The 21,420-nt window shown below is 39.6% G+C and overlaps 2 protein-coding genes across 2 annotated transcripts; both read left to right on the top strand.

The window, feature by feature from the left end:
- The first annotated feature begins 16,265 nt into the window (after nt 1-16,265).
- LOC147492636 (uncharacterized) lies at nt 16,266-17,075 on the top strand. Its single transcript, XM_086567568.1, has one exon. It carries the CDS (start codon nt 16,266-16,268, stop codon nt 17,073-17,075), a length of 810 nt encoding a protein of 269 aa, XP_086423694.1.
- Nucleotides 17,076-20,265: 3,190 nt separating this feature from the next.
- On the top strand, nt 20,266-20,622 carry LOC147492635 (uncharacterized). Its single transcript, XM_086567567.1, has one exon. The coding sequence runs from the start codon at nt 20,266-20,268 to the stop codon at nt 20,620-20,622; it is 357 nt and encodes a 118-aa protein (XP_086423693.1).
- The last annotated feature ends 798 nt before the right edge of the window (nt 20,623-21,420 follow it).

Genomic DNA, 21,420 nt, shown 5'->3' with positions numbered 1-21,420 from the left:
GTAATATTAAAGTAGGGTTTAATTAGCCTGTTTATTTAGGCCGGTTAATTTCCTATCACAAGGCATGTGCTCGTTGCCAACATCTCTGTCGTATTTCTGCACGTAACATGATGCCCTTAAATCCCATTCTCATAGTGGAGATATTCGACGTCTGGGCATCGATTTTATGGGACCTTTCCCAACTTCTAATGGGTTCATCTACATTCTAGTAGCCGTAGACTATGTATCTAAATGGAATGAGGCCATACCATGTCATAACAAAACAATCATTGATTTCATAAAAGAAAACATTTTTTCAAGATTCGGTGCTCGAAAAGCTATCATCAGTGATGGTGGATCACATTTTTGCAACCGAGTTTTTGAACATATCATAAAAAAATATGGAGTAACCCACAAGGTTGCAACTCCATACCATCCTCAAACAAGTGGTCAAGTAGAAGTCTCTAATCGAGAGATTAAACGTATCTTGGAGAAAACAGTTAATCCAAATAGGAAAGACTGGTCTCTCCCTCTGAACGATGCACTATGGGCATACATAACCGCTTTTAAAACACCTATAGGGATGTCACCCTACAGGCTTGTCTTTGGAAAACCTTGTCACCTGCCAGTTGAACTAGAGCATTGTGCCCTGTAGGCAATAAAAACCCTTAAATATAATCTCAATGCAGCAGGTGAGAAGCGTAAATTACAAATAAGCAAGCTCGAAGAGATTTGTAATGATGCTTATGACCTTTCAAAAGATTACAAACCCAACATGAAAATGATTCATAACAAACATATTTTACGAAAATATTTTGAAATGGGTCAAAAAGTTTTGTTTTATAACTTAAAATTGCATCTTTTCCTAGGAAAATTTAATACCTGATGGACTGGTCCTTTCAAAATAACTGAAGTCACCCCTTATGGGGTTGTTACTTTAAAAAACCACAAGGATAACAACACATTTCAAGTAAATGGTCAGCGCCTCAAACATTTTCATGAGTTATTGTCTATGGAGGTCGATGAAACCATTCTCCAAGATCCCATCTACGAGGATTGACTCCTCTTTTCCAATGTATTCCTTTCCTATTCCATCTTTTCTGTTAAAGGGGATACATCAATAAGGTAACCGGACCTCTCCACTTGGAGGGTGTGGTTGTAAGTGCCGGAGCCTTTGTCCACAGTATATCTCGTATATTCTTTGTAAAATACTTTTTACTCGTCGTTGGAGTAGGTGTGAACCTGTGGAGCGAGTATACAAATTTTTCTTTCTTTATTTTACACTTTTTTTCAAAAATGTTTGTTTTCTTTGTGCTGTTAATGATAGATTCTCGATACATCAATAGTTAAGTAATTTTTCAAAATGGGCAATGGATTTTACACAGACCAACCCCTAGAGCAACGCAATTTAGGGGTAGTTTGAGATCAGCTTTGCTTACTAAGGGTCGCCTATATCTCCGAGCTATTCGCCCGGTCAGGACATTCCATGTCTTGCGCAGTAAATCCCCCAACTCGCGTAGCTGAAGCTCTGTCAGTCTAGATTGGGTTCGCCACAAAGCCGACATGAAAGTTGCCTAAGATTATCTGTTATGATTTGTTTTCAAGTAGTAGCATCTAGAATCATAGCTTTTGAGTACGAGTTTCTTAAAACATTTATCCATAGTTTTCAAAACCAGAGGATATAAAAATGAAAATTATACGCCGGAGTAACCAAAATGATGCCGGATTAACGTATAATTTTATCTTCTTGGCAAAACCTCTATATGGATAGAGATATATTTTAAATGAGAAAACCAACTAAAAAAAAAAAAAAAAAAGACGAAGCATCTCCAAACGAGAATTAAACAAATAGAGTAATCCAAAGTGATACTATTCTCTGTTTAACTCTATCTTTTGCCTCAACTTCTCTATTTTGTCTCGAGAATCTGATGTTAAAAGACTCAAAAATTTTCAAAATTTACCTTTCTTAAAAATCTTTTCCCTCTCGTTTAGATCTTTTCCCCTTCTAAATCTCCTTCATTTCTGAAAAACTTTTCAAAAATGACTTCTGTAGCAAACAAAAACCCTCCACCTAGCAAGACTAGATGGATCAGTTTCAATGATCGTGTGCAAGCACTTTCTAGAGAATGGCAGGTTAAGATATGGACACGTATATCGAAAATCATTCCTGGTTTAGGTAAGAGTTCATACGCACGTAAGAGACGAGCTATGAGAGAAGGCTGGTGCTTGAATTGTCAAACACCAACTTACCCCGGTCTTCAACCTCATAATAATTTTGTTTATAAAGTTTACATGTGCTATCCCCCAGTGCATTACGCTCGGTCTAAGAGAGTAATCCAGCCATCTGGTTGGGATTGACTCAAGTTTTCAAAAACTTCCAAGTCTTGGGGATCTGACTTAAAACGACCCATTTTTTTAAAAAAACTTTCAGTCAAACTTATTCAAAACCTAAAAAAATTATTTAAAATTTTCTTTCTGTTATTTGTACATATTTTCCTACAGTTCCTATACAGTTCTTTCCATTATCTATTTTTCATCCACCATTAGATGTGAGTGTACCCTATACCATTACATTGCATTTTCGATGCTGATTGTTTTGGTACCTCACGGGTCAAGATTGGACGAGTAACGAAGCACAGATCGGCTATTGAAGTTGGCAAGGCACTGAGGACAAGATCGGAATTTCCTAATTTCATTTGGGTTTGGGCCAAAATTTCAATTTCATTAAAAAGCCACGTGCGAGGCATGTTCCATCAAACTATTTAGCCCACTTGACTGCCCACATTCCATCTTCTCCATCACAAAAATCCCCAACCTTAGCCACACACACCAGCTCACGATCGCCATTATCCAACTCGCGACCGCAACCTCACCTCAACACACCTCCTTCCAATTGTTTGACAGCCTGCTCCATTTTCAACCCTCATTCCAACTCAAAACTCCAATATTATCAATCCCTACTTTAAATGGCTCGAGTCTTTAAAATCGTGCCAGAGCAAAATTTTCAAAACCTCTTCTATTTCGATCTGTTTGAAATGCACTTCAGGGCTGAGATTAGAAGAAAAGGATGGGAACCCTTGGTTTTTTTGAAAGGTGTGGCTTATTCTCCCTCTCTTACTATTTCATTTTATAACTGCATGCCATCACGGTTGTCAAGGATGGCCGCTCGCTGGAGCTCACCAAAGTGGTGGTGAGTGGAGTTCTGGGTATTCGTTTGAAGGCTTTTGTTCAGATAGAATAGTCCCCAGAAGGTAAGACCATCGACTTGATGATGGTAGAGACACTTCTTGAGGGGGTGAAAAACCCCAAGTCTCACTACGCGTTTCAGAGTTCGCTACAAAAGAACCAGCTAGCAGTATCTCAGTGGACAGCTTACAACCTACTAGGCTCAGCCAAGCCTTCGGATATAGGTAAGACGATGCTTCATCTTTTATGGGTTCTTCAAGAGTAGAAGAACAACTTTTGCATCGTCTCCTTTATCTTTGAGTAACTCTGCAAACCGAAGAAGTCAACCGCCCCTCTACTAGTGCCGATCACTAGGATCATGTAGCACTGGGGGTTCCAACCCACAGACGCCCTAGTGGAGGTCAAGGACGCTACAACATGTCCTATATATGCCTACTGCGTCCAGAAGTTATGGCTTCCACTTGAAGCCAGACCCGCTGAGCAAGCACGCCCGACTGAGAAGGTGGATTACTTCGTTGAAGATGCCACTCGATAGTTCACTCAGCCCATGGACGGAATTCACTTCCTCCATGGAGGCCAGAGGATTCTGCATTCGTATCTCCACCAACTCAGGGAAACTCAAGGGAACATTATAGCGGAACAGTGGACCATCAGAGAGGAGCAGTGGTCCTTTCAGCAGGAGCATCGACGTTTTCAGCACAGTGTCACTAGAACACTACAGAGCATTAGAGATGCGTTCCCAAGTAGTGATAGACATGCTAGGTCCCGACGTCAGCAAGGAGAAGGATCTTCTAGACGTCGAGATGAGTTCACGCACGGATTATGACTAAGATTCTCCTTAGTGTCCATATAGTTGGATTTATTTATTTTTCTATTTCTTTCTTACGTGTATGACGTAGTATAAGTTTAATTATATGCTTGTTTTATTTTGTTTTTATTCTTGTGGAATTTGGTATATGAGTAGAAGGTAAAACAGATACATCATGCCAAAATTTTCCATTTTTATTTAATGCATTTCATATATGTTTTCAAAAATACAAAAACCCAAAAAGATTTTATAGTAGAATAAATATCCCTAGTATAATAAACCATGTATTTCTCGTTCTATATCAAACAACCCACGCCCCAAACTTATTTGGGGGTGGCGTATTTTCATCATGAAGAACAGAATACAGGTGTAGCACCGTTTTTGCTCATGTTTATATGGTAATCTCTTTCCTTATCTCTTCATACTTTGAGGAGAAAGCATAGTTCTATTTGGGGGTGGTATACTAACATTTTGCAAAAACTAGGCATTTCTTGTAGTATTATATTTATTATAGTAGTAGCATATTTCTTCCTTTCAAATATTTTTTCCGAAGAAGACCAAAAATATTTTTCCATTTAGTATTAAAAAGTCTTGTTTCCTTTTTCTATGATGAATAAAAAGTTTAGAAGTCTCATTATAGCAATAGAGTAAGAACTTGTTCTTCGTACTATTATACGTACAATAGTTTCTACATCTTTTCATGAATGACATGCATCAGCATTTGTTTATATATAGCAGTGAGTTTCCGAAGGCAAGGTTAGAACAATTAAGTTCCATATCCTATGAGAATCTAGCCAAAAGCCTCATCTGAATGATTTTGAGTGATGACACAAAGGATGTCCAAATAGAAAGACCACACGTCCACTTGCTTGATCACCACACCATATCCTAGGAGAGAATTTAGGCCCTTTTTGGATCGATATAGCCAAATAAAAATTAAAAACCCAAAAAGATAGTTTTATTCTAGTTGCCCCTCTTGAGCCTTCACTATTTCTAAAAACCTTTTTATTCTTCACCAAAAATTCCTGACCCGTTACAACGCACAATAAAAAGCTTACCCAACTGACAAGTTGAGAACTGGATGAATATCATAAAAAGAGAAGAGAAGACCTTGTACAAAACCAGAACAATTATTTGCTTCGAAAAGAAAAGAAAAGAAAGAGAAAAAAAGAAAGACCCATCAAAAACCAAAACTCAAAAAATCAAAGGAGTCAAAAATCGAATCTCCCAAAATTTCAAAATCAAAAGGAGACGATATCAGAAACAAAAAGAAACAAAAACAAAGTAGAGCTCCCAAAATTCAAAATCATATGGACTTACAAAGCCAAAGGGCTAAAAGAATGTATCGCAATTCGGAAGCAAAAGAACAAAACGAGGTTCTTCTCTGGTTACAAGTATCATAAAGACCCAGTTTCTCGACTTATCAGATTTTGTTTTTCCCTTCCTTTTTATTTCTAAACCATCACCCTTGCCCTGTAACTCCTAATAAAATACCTCTAGATCGATTAGGAATAGGATGGTGTGATAGTAAGTGTCAAGCGTGATCAATCGACCCCGGTTTCTTTGGACGTCATTTGAGTATGTGAGGAATATTAGTGCCCGCTGCACTTGAGAGAACGAACCTTGAGTGAATCTATCAGAGAGTTGTGATTGCAACACAACCCTGTGAGAATCCACCTTAAGGACGTTATCCAAAAGCCTCGAAAACAACTCTACTTTTGCATTTCATTGCTCATGTTTTGCGCATTTATCTTTAGATGATTAAATTACTCTATATATGTTATTCTAAGTTCAAAGGAGCTTGTCCTTATTCACCGCTAATGAGATGTATAAATTTCTGAGAATAAATAAGGAAACAATATCCTTTGTATTAAATAGAAGAAGTTTATGAGTACCTTCACTGGAAAACTCTCACGAGGCTTAAAACTCGTCCACTAGGGAATTCCTAGTGGTTTAAGGCCTTGTTACATATGGTCAATGCAATCACACTCTGCGAAACGAGATTAGTATAACTTATAATAAATCAATTATTTGTGATATTAGTTTTCTCTCTCATCCTTGCTTGAGGACAAACAAGATGCTGTTTGTGGGTGGTGATCAGCTCCTAAATGTGCGTTTAATTATCCATATATTGCTGCATTACAGTCTTTCTTATGATTCACGAAAAGATAACTCATAGCTTTTATTGTCTTTTTCAGGTTATGGAGTATTTTAGACCACTTATCATAAAAGCTGCGTCTTAACACCAAAAAGAGCCTTAATCACGCTTATTATGAAGAGCAGAAGCTGCTATGGAAAAGTGCTAAAAAAGTCAAAGTCAACAGACAAAGTCAAAGGTCAAGGTCAAAGGTCAAAGCCCTCAAATCAGAAGACCAGAGATTGAGACCATTATCTCAAATTATGACATTCTCCCAAAACCTACCTTGGTCAAGAAGAAACCAAAAAGCAAAAGCAAAAGTGAAGTGTGAGGTGTCTCATTTGTAATGGAGAGGGGCAAATCTGTAAAAGGCAAAAGTAGGGGTATATAATCCAAAAGTAATGGAGAGAGAAACCATCCATTGTCTTAGGATCCAAACCATTTGGTTTGTTTAATTTCTTGTCTAGTTTTTCTATTCAAGTTTTTACTTTATTGTTTGTTTTATTTTCTTTCAATCAAAACTTGTTATTTTACTTATTCTTATTTCAATCTTCAATCTTATTTACTTGTTTTTGTTTCAATCTTCAATCTTATTTACTTGTTTTTATTTCAATCTTCAACCAATCTTTCTTTCAATGTTTTCAAGTCATTTTAATACCAACAACTAAAGCTTTCATGTTTTCATTAGCTTAGAACGAATCTAATCTATACCAAGAGTCTACCTTCCTTCTTCACAACTCCCACACTTAAACTCTAAACAATTTAGGATGAACCTCACTTCTAAACAAACTCTTTTGAAGTTACACACCATATACACAGCTTCACCAACCATCTCTTATATTGACCCGACCTACATGGCTCAACCAGCCGTTCACCATTCATACTACAACCCAAACCAATATGCACTCTTGCCCATGTTTATCCCAAATCTATCCCAACCCATGAGCTCCACTCCATTCATGTTCCCTCCTCCATACATCACATAGACACGACAACTGACACACGTTATTTTTATGGTTGAGAATGGTATATGGGATAGATGAGATTATGGATGATAATAGATAATGGATGTCGTTGACCAAAACTACGCAAGATCAAAACCTCATTATCCCTCAATAGATAATGGATGAATAGGGCATCGTTCCACTTTTAACTTGTATTGTGAATAAGGACAAGATTGGAAAGGGGGTTTGAGGGATTAAAAACAATGGTTGTAGAGATTGTGAATTACTAATGCTAAGCTAAACTAATTAAACTAAACTAAACTAGTGATTGATTATATGATAGGGAATTCAAGAGATTTGAATCCACCGATACCTTTGATCTGCGACCTTCTACTTCATGGTTGTTATCACAAGTAGACTACAATTAGGCAATCAAGCGAGTGTTGATGCCCTCTCGGACGAAACATCGTTAACACTTATTTTTACTTAAGGTTCTTCCTATGTTTATGCTATTAATATCTTCTTTCCTTTTATGTAAGCTTGGGCAGCCATTCAATGTATTATCGAGAGCAACATCATTAAGGAGTACTTTCTAATTAGGCAGCCATTCAATGAATCACCACTTAAGGCAATCATAAAGAATACTTCCCCTAGGCAGCCACTCCCTGAGCTACCCCTTCTAGGGCAACACAAAGAATACTTCCCTAACCCTAAAGAACTACATTACTAGAAGAAAAACAAAGAACACTAGCATGATATTAATATTGCAAAACATAAATCTTATTCTATATTTCTATCCCTTGGTGTGGGCAATGAGACTAATAACTAAAAACATAAATAACTAACTTGATTAGAGAACACCATGAACTAGAAGAATCACCGAACCTTAAGCACCGACTTCATCTCCTCCCTTGAAGGAGAAGATTAGCCTTCCATCAGGAAGGAAGAACACGAAGAAGAAGAAGAAAAGAAGAACATAAGACTAGGGAGATTAATTTATTGAGACTTGGCTAGTGAAAACTGAATCTTTTATTATTAACCTCTCTTTGCCTCAAGTTCTGGAGATAAGAATCATGTGAATTTGCTATTACAACTGGCACTGAGGTGCTCCTTATATAGGGGTTACAATGAGCTCTAGAAACATCTCAAAACATGGGCTTTTTTTTTTACCTAATTTCCTATTACATATTGATTATATAATTATTTTAATTGTAATGATGAACAGTAGATTAGAGATGCTTGAACAATAGAGAAAGAGGTGAAAAATAGTAGATAAATACTCTCTAAATCATGTGAGATAAAGGGGAGTAGTCGTGTTCGCCAAACTCTAGTTGTACATTACTTGGATACGAATCTAGATTGCAAATATGCTTCACTAATAAGAGTCAAAATAGTAGATAGGAGATGAAAATAGTGAATTTAAAGAATTAATAAAGGAATTAGAAGGGGTTTAATCGACCACGCGATTCGATTTACTATTAGTTAGTACCGAATCCCTTATATTGATCCCTAGTGAAGACTAAGTCCTCTCGGATTGAGGTTTCAATAGCATGAGAGTGTAGCTCCACCACAAATCTCTTTGGTGGTGGCTCTATACTCTAGTTCTCCATTATGAGCTCTAACTCTAGTTACTCATAACGAAGAACTTGACGTTCTTTATTGCAACACAATATAAACTACTAGTTACTCATCCTCACATGGCTTCATAAACCTCTTTTAATGGAGGTTTAGCCTTGTTTTATTGGAATCATATTAACTAAATATACTAAAGACATAATTGAAATGACAAATTAAATGAAGAACTAAAGCTTTTATTTATGGGAATTAATGGTGGCTACAATTGCTAATCTTAATGAAAATAAAACTAATTAAAACTAAACTAAACTAAAATTAACTAAAGAGGGGAAGCTAGAAGTGGAGAGAAAGTGTTTAGCCTTAACCCTCTTTATATAGGAGAGGGTGAGGGGTTATATTTTCGTGCATGGGCCAAAAAGGGGAACTTTGGGCCTCTAATGTGAGCCCAAAGTCAATTAGGTTAAATCTAAAGAGGCCACAGCTGCTATAAATTACTTCTGTGCCATTTTCATCCACTTTTACAGGTCTGATTGGGGAAGACCGAGTCCATTGGAAAACTGATTCCGAACCGGTCGTTTTGACATAAAGTAGGCCTAATTCTGAGGCCCGAGTTCAAAGATATGGCCTATTAAAGTTCTGTTGACTTTTTTGTCCTTTTTCTACCCAGATTGACTTTGACTTCCTAGCTTTGACTAGGCTTGAAAATGGCTTTTCTCCATGATTCTTGGGCTTTAAATGTAGAACTTCCTTCGCAATCATCTTGACTCATTTTCCATGCAAAAGTGGTGATTTTAGTCACCTAATCAACTTTAAGTCCTGAAATGTACAAAAACACGTAAACAATACTAACTCTCATTTACTATAAACATAATTAGCCTAAGTACAGTACTATTAAGGGGTTTAAAATACATTTTTGGGTGCTTATCACATATCGACCTCCTTCCAATTCCAACTTCATTTCCAAAAGTGTTAAGAGATGGAGTCTCCTGTGTCGGTTCCATGCATCTGGGCGCACGGGATAATATAAATCCATGTGTCCCAGATGCATTAGTCTGTTTTCCTCTTTTGCAGGCTTTGGTCCAAGTAACAGGTTCTTTTGCGTTGGGCTTCCAAGTAAGCTGTAAAACAGGTCCAAGTTATTAGTCCAATAATATGGCTAAATAAGAGGTATAAGTGAGGGCTAAAATACACTTTTTAAGCACTTATCAACAACACATCAGGCCAAGAATTAGTTGATGGTACCACTTACAGATTAATAATGGTTAGGGCTTTATAGTGCTTAACATGGACCAGACCAGATATAGGTTATGTTGTTAATCAAGTGTGTCAGTATCTTCATTGTCCAAGAACAACACATTTTGTTGCAGGAAAAAGAATACTCAGGTACTTAAAAGGGACAATATCCTATGGTTTACAAATAACAAAAGGTTCAAATCACATCAATGCATGCATACTCAGATGCTGATTTGGCTGGTTCTCCATCAGACAAAAGATCAACTAGTGCATATGTTATATTTTTTGGATGTACACCTATATCATGGTCTGCTAAAAAGCAACCAACTGTAGCAAGGTCAAGTACAAAATCAGTGTACAGGTCGTTAGCTCATATTGTTGTTGAGCTTTCTTGGTTAAAGAAATTGTTTAAAGATTTGTAGTTGCCAATGTATCATTTACTAGTTTTGTGGTATGATAACATTAGTGCTATCTCACTAGCTTCAAATCTTGTTTTTCATGCAAGGACCAAGTACATTAAAGTTGATTACCACTTTGTGAGAGAATTAGTTTTAAGTGGAGCAATCAAAATCTTATTTGTATGCAGTCATGATCAATTGGTAGACATACTCACAAAGGGATTATCAAGATAGAGACATTGTTATTTACAGTCTAAGATTTCAATCCTTTTAAAGAGTCCTTCAGCTTGAGGGGTTTTTTGGACAGTTATAGTGTAAAGCATTAATGGAAAACAATAAATTATATATATTAAAAGTGATCCTAAATACATGGATATTATTACATTAGGTTAAGGATTTGTTTATATAAGGTTTTTTTACACTTGACTTTTTTTTTTTAACAATAAACTGGGGTTCTGGCCTACCCCTAACCTGCATTAATTAAACCTCATATACATCTTTCCCTCCATATCATCCTTTACAATAGTCTGCAACTTTTCAGACAGAGGAGGGGTGAAGATTATACAAGAGTCAGCTATCAACTCTGAATGGTCAGCCAAGGATGCCAAATTATCCGCTACCTTATTGGTTTCCCTAAAAACATGTTTAAACTCTATGAACTCAAAAGCCACTTCCATTCTCTGGATGGATACTACTATATCTACCATCTGCCATGGAGGAGCTTCTATCTTCATTATAGCATGAACTGCTCTTAACGAATCAGACGCCACTGACACTTTTGGGATTCCAAGTCGTATACATAACTCCAACCCTTGGTGTATTGTATTTAACTCCTAATATTGAACTGAGTTGTTCAAGCTACTACCTATGTAAACCACCACTGTATCTCCATTCCTGTCACAGATGATTCCTCCTGAGCTAGCACCTCAACTATTCACTGCACCATCTGTGTTCAATTTCATAACTCCCTCATCAGGTTTAGTACAGTAGCATGGAATTTTGGTGTTCTCCTTTAAATTCACTGCAACCGGAGTGTTTGTAAGAGTTGTTTGATCTCAGAAGTACTAACAATGTCTTTAATTTCTACCTGTAGATAGAGTCTAGTATCTTTTACAATGAGTTCAACCAGCTCCTTAGTTTGGAGGTGAGGGACAGACTGGAACCTTCTCCTATTCTACTCAGCCCAAATCTTATGTACCGTAGCACAAATGAATGCCCGATAAATGTATGCCAAGAAGTAACCTAGCTATATGGGTTATCCTCCATGGGTTTCTTCTTTGGGCTTTTCCATACGCTTTTAGCTGGATTTCTCCAGTGGGCTTTTCCATGGGTTTTAAGCTTGATTTCTTTCATGGTATTTTCCATGGGTTTTAAGCTAGATTTCTTCCATGGGCTTCGCTCCAAGCATCGTGTTGTCTATATTTTCATGCTAAAATGCCAATTTTTTGACATATCTTCTTTAGACGCTGAAACTTGTAAAATCACAAAAGCCATATTTATTATACACATAATTGACTAAAACCAAGTGCTTTTAAAAGGATATATATATATATATATATATATATACATATTTGGGTGCTTATCAACTACCCCCAAATAATGCATAAAACATATAAGTAGCTAAATATGTGTAATCCTACATAGACTCATGATAAGCACCAAAAACTGTAGTTTAAACTCCTTAATAGTATACTTAAGTCAATTATGTTATTAATAATGTGAGTTTATTAGTATTTACTTGCTTTTGTGTATTTCAGACTTTGTAGTTAAATAAGTGTTGAAATGATGTCAATTGTGTGTGAAAAGAAGCTAAATTAATTGTTAGGTGAGAATTATGAAAAAAGACAAAGATTTATGAAGAAAAAACCCTCAAAAAGACCAAGTCAAAGGTGTCAAGTGAAAGTCGACCTGGATGGAAAACTGCATAAAAGTCAACAAAACTTCAAACGGGCATATCATTGGACCCAAAGCTCTGATTAAGGTCCATTTTATATCAAAACGACCGGCTTGGAAATACCTTTCTAATGGTCTTAGACATTTAGGCATTTAGAGTAGCATATGTTAAAGAGAAGGGCACAATAGTAAAATACTATAAATTTTACTTAATTTAAATTCTATGTATTAGACCCTAGTGTGATTTTGTAGCCCATGAGCTTATGGGGAGATAGAATTTCTACCACAATATGTAAAATCCTAGTTCTTCTCTATAAAAATAGTAGTTAACTTCAAGTCTAAGTGTCCATTGTATTATCCAACATTAGTTTAGTTTTAAGGTTTAAAATTAGGGTTTGTAGTCTCCATTAAACCTCCATTAATAAAGTTTTCATATTTCTTCATCTTTTAGTACTATGCCTTCATATTATTATTATTTTGATGATAATTTGATGACACAAGGTTAATTCCCCCATTGGGGAGGGTTATAGTGAAGCCAAAAATGAGGATTTTGATGTATTTAATATAGATTTATATTGTTTGTGCTTTAAGTTCGATTCTTATATATTTCTAAAGATAGGAAGTGTTTGAATTTGAATTAGGAATTGTGAATTCATGCTAGAGATAGGTGAATAAACTTTTCCTCATGCTAGTTACTCAATGACTATAGAGATGTAGGTTGTTGACTAGGGATACTAACGTTTGAATATTTGTGTTAGAACATTATGGGACATCACAAAGATAAGAACTTTGCAATAGTTACATTTAACATATCAATGATTTGCTAAAGGTGGATTTAAAACTCTTCCCTAACTTTTCCTCCATCAAAACCCTAATTTTAATTTCTTAGTGTAATTAGTTGATTTATATTCGTAGTTTAATTCAACATTCAAATAATTATTACTTTCATATATTCCTCTTGATTTAAATTAGTTGAATTCTATTTAGCCTTGATAGTTTAAGAGTGGAACGAACTTTTACTAGATATATATTACTTGATAGTATAAAGAGAGAGAGAGAGAGAGAGTAATGATCTAAACATGTGTCTGTTAGATTAGGTATTTGTGTTTATGCATTAATATTGTGTTTAGTAAATTCATGTTTATCTAATGACATTGCTACCATCTTAAATGCATTCAAGACAAGAATTAAATTTGTTGAATCCCACCCACCCTTTTAATTTTTCATTCTTGTTTTTCGTGTTTTCTTTAATTTCTTACTGGATATTCTTACTGTCGATTGTTTTTTGACTGCAGGTTGGAACATACGACTAAAGAAAAGTTTTCCAGACATCTATTTGAGTAATTTGTAAACGTTTCAAGTTCAACGGTTAAAATTAGGGGGGTTGGGCGCCCTCTATTTTGACTTTAGAGATGGGCCCTCGCCCTTTGCTAGACATTGCATTACTAACAGTAACGATTACTATGGTAAACATATTTCTAAATTTCTAAAAATTCTGAAATTTTGCAGTCATAATCTATAAAGTGTTCGTGATTTAATGGAAGTTTTTCATATTTTTCTTAGTTGTTTTACCTAGTGAACTATTTCCATCTTTACAGTGCTGCATTTCAATTTTCAAAACATAAGTTTCTAAAATCCTGTCGAGAAAACTTACCTAGAAAGTTCCAAATAATTTGAAATTTTTACAGGAGGATATGTGATAAGTCAGTAGGTTCTTGTGAAAATTTTAAGATTTTTCAACTTGTTTTTACCACCTAACAAGTTGCTTGTTTCCAATGTGTTTCTGCAGTTTTTTGGCAGTTAATCTTCTGGGACAATTGCCAATAAGGAGGATCTTCCTTATTCTAATTGCTCTCAAATGTTTACAGGAACACACATGATCTGTTAGGAGTTTCCAATAAAAGTTTGGAGAGTTTTGGCTATGTTTTGATTGGTTAACCATTCCGTTGTTTGTATTGTGTACTAAAAATTGTTTTACGAACGTTGCAGTGTAGTAGAAGAACTTTCATAGCTCTGATTGTGCTAAAAATTTACAGGCTACTTCCTGGATATCTCAGTATACGAGTGTAAAGTTTTTAGATTTTTTGGAGGGTGCCCTCCCCTTATTGCACTGCACTTAAGGGCGCATGCCCCTACCTTGTTTTTGATCATTTTAAATTTTTCCAGGTCACGCATAGTCAACTTCCAAGATCCAGATCTGTGCTTGTATGTGTTCCAATGCTTTTGAGGATGTTGTAATACGTGTTTGAAGGTGCTAGTAAGCGTAGCATGGAGGCAGTACATGTTCCATCTGTCTAAACTCTTCTCAAATTCCCTGCCAAAGTATTTGGGTGTTGTTTTCTCTTAAATTTTATAATTAGAGTTTTTGTATATCAATATAACAAAGGAGGGAAGTTTTATGACCCACGGCTGGGATTCCATCCTACGGTGGGCTGAGTAGTGGTTAGGATGCTCTCAAACACAGTGTGAGCAAGATTAGGAAATTAAATGTCTTGTTAAATTATTAGCAAGATTAGTATTAAAAGTTCACAATTAAAATCTCAAAACCCTTTGTCTCTCTCAAACAAGCAGATCTTCATGTACACTCTTCCCATCTGTTCATCTGTTTCAATTTTTTTAGCTGCCAGGAACTCTGAAACCAAGTGTAGTCTTCCTCTCATCTCTCACGACAATTCTTTTTGATGCGGAGGAGAAAACTAATTGCTAAAGAGATCCCGCAACAGATTCATTAGATTTATTGAGCATTTTCCTTCACTCACCCACCTCACTCTTGGGTTTCGAAGGGGATTTCTCCCATACCCCTCAATCAATGGACACCATATGGATACTAAAATACACTGCATACTCAGGTTTACATCTCTCTCTATTTCACTCTGTCTTCTGGTTTATTGTATGCTATATTTATTGCATGTAGTTATAATGTGGCTTTGTTATGTTTTCTTTTGCTGTCTTATTTACTCTTTTGAGGAACTGTGGTGGTAGGATAAGGGGACCCTGGAAATCAGCGGACGGCGACACCCAGGTCAGCATAAGACACATAGCCGTGGTTCACAGGATCGAGATGGGACATCTGTCGCGGTATGGAAACCCTACACGTGGAAAGAAGAAGACCGCGAGATGGATGGACAGGTGGAAGGCTAGGATTGAGAGAGGGAAAGATATAAAGAAAAAGAAGTGGAGAGAGAAAAGGAGGGGGGATTCATTGTTCCAAGAGAGGAGACCTAAGAAAATAGGGAGGCTACCCAAAGGGAGAGAGAGGAATAATGTTAGGAGTTGTAATAGTATTTGAGAAATAATGAACTATAGTCTTAACTGTATTTGGGGGTGAAATATTTGGCGCCGTCTGTGGGGACAAGAGTATAGAAATGGCACCAAAGAAGGCAGCGGGTAGACCAAGGAAGGTGAGGCTTCAAGAACAGATGCCGGAGGCAGCAATGGAGGAAGGGGAAGAGCGAGAGAAGGAACGGGCAGCGGAAGAAACACGACTGATGCGAGAAGAGATTGAGAGGCTGAGGGAGGAAAACGAGGAGTTGAGAAGAGAAAGAGAAAGGGTGGAGGAAGAGATTGGGGAAAAGATAAGTGAGGAGTCGGAGAGCGAGACAGCGGAGGACGAGGGGGGACCAGGGCCAACTCTGGTGGAGAACCCAATGACCGGGTTAACAATGGATCAAGTCCAGGAAATGATAAACAATGACCGGGAGGCAAATCTTCAGTAGACAAAGACTCAAATGGGTGCAGCCAGTGAGGTGGTGGCGGGGCTGAATCGCAACCCGTTGGTGGATGCGATATGGACTTCAGAGGTACCAAAACATTTCAATCAGCCAAGGTTCGAGAGATACGATGGAACAGGAGACCCAGCAGATCACATTCATCACTTCAGGCAGCAGATGCCTCTTTGGCAAGAGGCGAGGTACGATGGGCTGCGGTGTATGATGTTCCCGGCCAGCTTGAAGGGGGGAGCTTCAGATTGGTATTATCGGTTGCCTTCGAAGAGCATAACTAATTTCCAAGAGTTGGAACAGGCGTTTGTAGATCATTTTATACATTAGAAGAGGCGGGTGGTGGACATCGCGACCTTGTTCAATGTTAGACAAAGGTCCGCGGAGTCTGTCATGGAGCATCTGTGCCGATTCAAGGCTGAGACATTAAAGGTGGAGAATTTGGATGAAAGGATGACAGTGATAGCGTTCGAAAGAGGTCTGCGACTCGGAATGGGGGTCCATCAGTCCGTTGCAAAGAATGATATTGCGACCTTGCACGAGTTATATCTGCGGGTAGAGAAGTATATTAGATATGATGACACCATGCAAAAGGATTCTAAGAGGGGAGCCAAGGCAGTGTCATCAGTAGAGAAAGGTGGGGACCGCAGAAAGATAGAGGCAGGGGACAAAGGTAGCGAGCGGTACCGCAGACATTCATCGCGTTTGGAAAGGAGTAGAGAAGTAGCGCAAAGAGAACAAAGGGAGAAGAAGCCATACTATGAGTTGGAACACACACCTTTAAAAAGGCCATTGAGTGAGATAATGCCATTGATAAAAAATGTGCAAGGGTACGAGGGTCCACGAACTGTCCCTGCCAAAATGCCAAATAAGCCGTACTGTGAGTATCACCAAGTACGCAATCATGAAACCAATGATTGTTATGCATTGAAATGGTTGGTCCAGAGGTTGATAGAAAAGGGAATGATGAGGGAATTTATAGCAGAACCCCCAAATGGGGAGCTGGGGCTAGCTCCAGGGAGAATATTAGGAACCATAAATGTTATTTTCAGTGGAGAAGTTCTGAGTCACAATGCCCACAGAGATAAGATAAGGAGAACAATGAGTATTCAGCAAGTCAACGAGTCGCCCAGAGGACAGCGATACAGTTCAGAGTCAATGAGCGGGGAAGACAAGATAACATTCTCTAGGGCAGATCTCTGAGCCGTCGATACCCCTACATGAAGATGCGTTGGTCATTACAGTGGCGATATGTAATTATATGGTCAAAAGGGTACTGATTGATTGTGGCAACGCAGTGGACTTGCTATTTAGGGGAGCGTTGGAGGAGATGAGGATTGATCCGGGGCAAATAAGGCCGCCGCGGTCCAGCTTGTATGGGTTTAATGGGAGCGTCACAGAGCCTATGGGAGAACTTCTATTACCGGTAACGACAGGGCCCGTGACGGTGTTCTCAAGATTTATGGTGGTCAATTCCAACTCCCAATACAATGCAATCCTGGGGAGGAGATGGATACACGAAATGAAGGCGGTGCCTTCGACCTATTATCAAGTTATTCGATTCCCCACCCCAATAGGAATGTACGAGGTCCGCAGAGAGCAAGTGGCATCGAAGAATAGTCATCAGGACATAGTTAAAAGGATGGTCCGCGGCCCTGAGGCGAACCAGCGAACCCCAGGAAAAGGCAAGCATAGCAATTACAGTGCGGGGCAGTGGAAGGGGCGGAGGAAGTCGCGGTGGGCCCAAAGACTTTGGATGAACTAGAAGTAGTAAATTTGGGAGAGGGCGAAGAAATGAAGTTTACATCGGTTGGGTCTAATCTAACTGAGAAGTGGAAAAGTAAGTTGGTGCAGTGCTTGTCGGAGAATAAAGATGTGTTCGCATGGGGGATAGAGGAGATCACAGAGTTGGACCCTGAGTTCGCATGTCACCAACTACATATGAGGGCAGATGCGAAACCAGTGAGACATAAGATGAGGGGAGTGAGACCTAAGTATGCAGAAGGAATCCGGGAGGAGGTTGCTAGGCTGAAGAGAGCGGGGATCATAAGGGAGGTGGAGTTCACGGACTGACTGTCTAATGTAGTCGCAGTCCCAAAGAAAAATGGCAAGGTGCGAATGTGTGTGACTTCACGGACGTAAACTTGGAGTGTCCCAAGGACAGTTATCCTATGCCGCGAGTAGATGAGTTTGTGGACAGAACGGCGGGGTTCAGAATGTTCTCATTTATGGATGCATCCATAGGATACAACCATGTTGCGATGTATGGAACTAATCAGGAAAAGACATCCTTCGTAGTGGAAGGGGGTACTTACTGCTATACAAGGATGCCGCTCGGGTTAAAGAACGTAGGAGCCACTTTCCAACGGTTGGGGGAGAAAATGTTCGAAAGTAAAATTCGAAAGAGCATTGAGATATACATAGACGATATGGTGGAGAAAAGCATGTCAGAGGCAGAGCATCTGGAGGGGTTGAGGGAAACATTCAGGATACTGGGAGCCTACAATTTGAAACTCAAGCCAGAGAAGTGCACATTCGGAGTCACTATAGGAAAATTTCTGGGGTATATAGTGACACAGCGGGGAATAGAGGCAAACCCCGAACAGATAAGGTCATTGGTGGAGATGTCGTCACCGCATATGGTGAAAGAGGTGCAGCGTTTGGCGGGAAGAGTCGCGGCCCTTAAGAGATTCATTTCAAAATCATCCGACAAATGTAGGCCGTTGTATAGGCTACTGAGGAACACCACAGATTTCGCATGGACAACAGAATGTGAAGGAGCATTTCAGGAGTTAAAAAGGTATCTGGGGGAAGCACCTCTGTTGTCGTGGCCTGAATTAGGAGAGAAGCTATATTTGTATCTGGGGGTCACGGAGTATGCAATCAGCTCGGTCCTCATTCGCATTGTGGATAAAGTGGAAAAACCAGTGTATTTCCAAAGTAAGACTTTGTTAGATGCGGAGACTAGATACAACCGAGTGGAGAAATATGCTCTTGCCTTGATATTCTCAGCCACGGCCGGGCCGTGCCGTATTCCACGCCGCGTGATCGTGGTGACGAATTTGCCCCTTAAACAAGCTCTGAGGGCAGATAAGTCAGGAAGAATGCTGAAATGGGCCGTGATGTTGAGTTCATATGAGATCCAATATCAGATTAGAACGGTGGAGAAAGCTCAGGCTGTGGCAGAGTTTTTAGCAGAGTTTTCGGCGGAGGATCCTACATGGGGGGAGGAGATGGTTTTGGAGCCTGAGCGAGAAGAGGAACTGGATCGCCTGAACCTATGGGATGAGAGGAATGGTTGGAGAGTATTCACGGATGGCTCAACAATGGATGCAGGCAGTGGAATAGGCGTGGTCTTTGGTTCACGCCCGGATAACAATAGACTTCGAGCGAATGATGAAGAAGTTGGGATTATGGCGTCAAATAATGAGGCAAAATATGAGGCAGTGATTGCGGGCATGAGGATGGCTGAGAGCTTACGCGTGAAAGAACTTACCGTTTACTCTGTCTCAAATTTAGTGGTATGCCAAGCAAATGGAAGGTTCACAGCAAGATGCCCCAGAATGGCAAAGTATTTAGGAATCTTACGCAGTTGGGCGCGAAATTCATACAGATCCGATTTGTTCATTTGAATCGTGGGGAGAATCGCCACGCAGATGCTCTAGCCAATGTGGCCGCAGCCATGACAGGATCCGAGGAGAGGACCATCGAAGTGAGGAAATTGGATAGACCGAGTACCGAGGAGTCTTTGGAGATACTGAATACCGCGGGGGAGGATGAAGGTTGGATGGAGCCCTTCAAGCAGTTCTTGTTGGGGTGTGAGGTGATAGACCCAAGAGAGAAACGAAGACTGGAACAAGCATCCCGGAGGTACACGCTGATAGGAGGGGAATTGTACAGAAGGAATTTCAACGGACATTTATTGAAATGTTTAGGACCGAGGCTAGCGCAAGAGGTGCTCAGGGAGCTACATGGGGGAGATTGTGGGAGCCATTCAGTGGGTAGGACAATGGTACACCGGTTGTTAACGCAAGGATACTTCTAGCCTCACATGAAAAGAGGCGCTGTAGAGTTTGCCAAAAATGTGAGAAATGTCAGAGATTTTCTCAATTGATATTTGCCCCAGCAGAGCCGCTGCACAATGTGTCTAGTCCATGGCTGTTCGCAATGTGGGCCCTCGATATAGTGGGACCGCTGCCCATGGCCAGAGGTAAGAGGAGATTCATGTTGGCCGCAACCGACTACTTTCCAAAGTGGATTGAGGCCGTGCCGCTGCAGCAGGTGAAGGAGGTACAAGTGGTCAAATTCTTGTGGGAGAACATTATCGCAGATAATGGAACCCAGTTCACGAGATCGAAAGTGAAGATGTTTTTGCAAGCCTATCATGTTAAGCATGGGTTCTCGGCCCCATACAACCCGGGGCAATGGACAGGCTGAGGCTTCCAACAAAACCATACTTAACAATCTCAAGAGGAAACTGGAAGACAAGAAGGGGGCGTGGCCCGACGAATTAAACCATGTGTTGTGGGCCTATCGGACTACACCGCGGACCATTACCAAGGAGACTCCCTTTTTGTTGGCATATGGCATAGAGGCTGTGATACTGTCAGAAATGGTGGCGGCGACCACTCAAACTCGAGCTGTCGAGGATGGATTAAACTGGGGAATCCTGTCCAGGGACATGAATTTGGCTGAAGAGAGAAGAGATACCGTGTGCATTAGACTGGAAGAGTATCATCGCCGCCTCTAAAGGTAGTACAACAAGAGGGTGAGACTGAGGAGATTCAAGGTAGGAGATTGAGTGCTCCATCGAGTGACCCCCAACACAAAGAAAGTGAGCGAGGGGAAATTGGGTCCAACTTGGGAGGGACCCTACACTGTGGTTGACGTGGCAGGGACAGGCACCTACAGGTTACAAACCTTGGAAGGGAAAATGGTGGAGAGACCGTGTAACGTAAGGTTGTTGAAAAAGTTTCATGAATGAATGTAATGGGAGAAGCTGTCAGTTGCATGAGCTATTTGTATATATATAAAACCATAGCACTTTTGGGATGGATAATGTTACATGAACTTTGCTTGTCCTTCAGAGTAAAGGAAATGGAGGGGAGGAGCCCTTCACGACGAGAGGTCCGAGCTCAATTGGGGCAAAATGAGTTGCCCCATGCTGGATATGAGGTCCTATACGAGCCGGGGCAAAATGAGTTGCCCCATCGGATATGAGGTCATAGGCAAGTGGAGGCGAAGGGGTTTCCACCTGCCGCAGACAAGGGGTCCGACCTGAGTAAGGAGAAGGAGTGGTGCCCCGGCATAGGCAGGGGCAACCAAATCACCGAGTCAAGAGAGGGAAGGCAAATCGAGTTGCTCCCAGTAGGAGAGGTAAAAATATAAACATGAGTTTCACTGCTAATTAAGCCCATAAACAGATAAAGCATAGACGACAACATATTGGGCAAGTAGATAACACAACCATCACATTTAGTCATCCTTAACATCAGGAGGGGAATTAAAAAAAAAATGTAGCATAATCAGTGTGGCAAAAACAGCAACA

Source organism: Coptis chinensis, chromosome 6 (assembly GCF_015680905.1).
Source record: "Coptis chinensis isolate HL-2020 chromosome 6, ASM1568090v1, whole genome shotgun sequence".
NCBI lineage: Eukaryota > Viridiplantae > Streptophyta > Magnoliopsida > Ranunculales > Ranunculaceae > Coptis > Coptis chinensis.
Note: the sequence above shows the minus strand (reverse complement) of the source record. Positions and strands in the feature narration are given on the sequence as shown.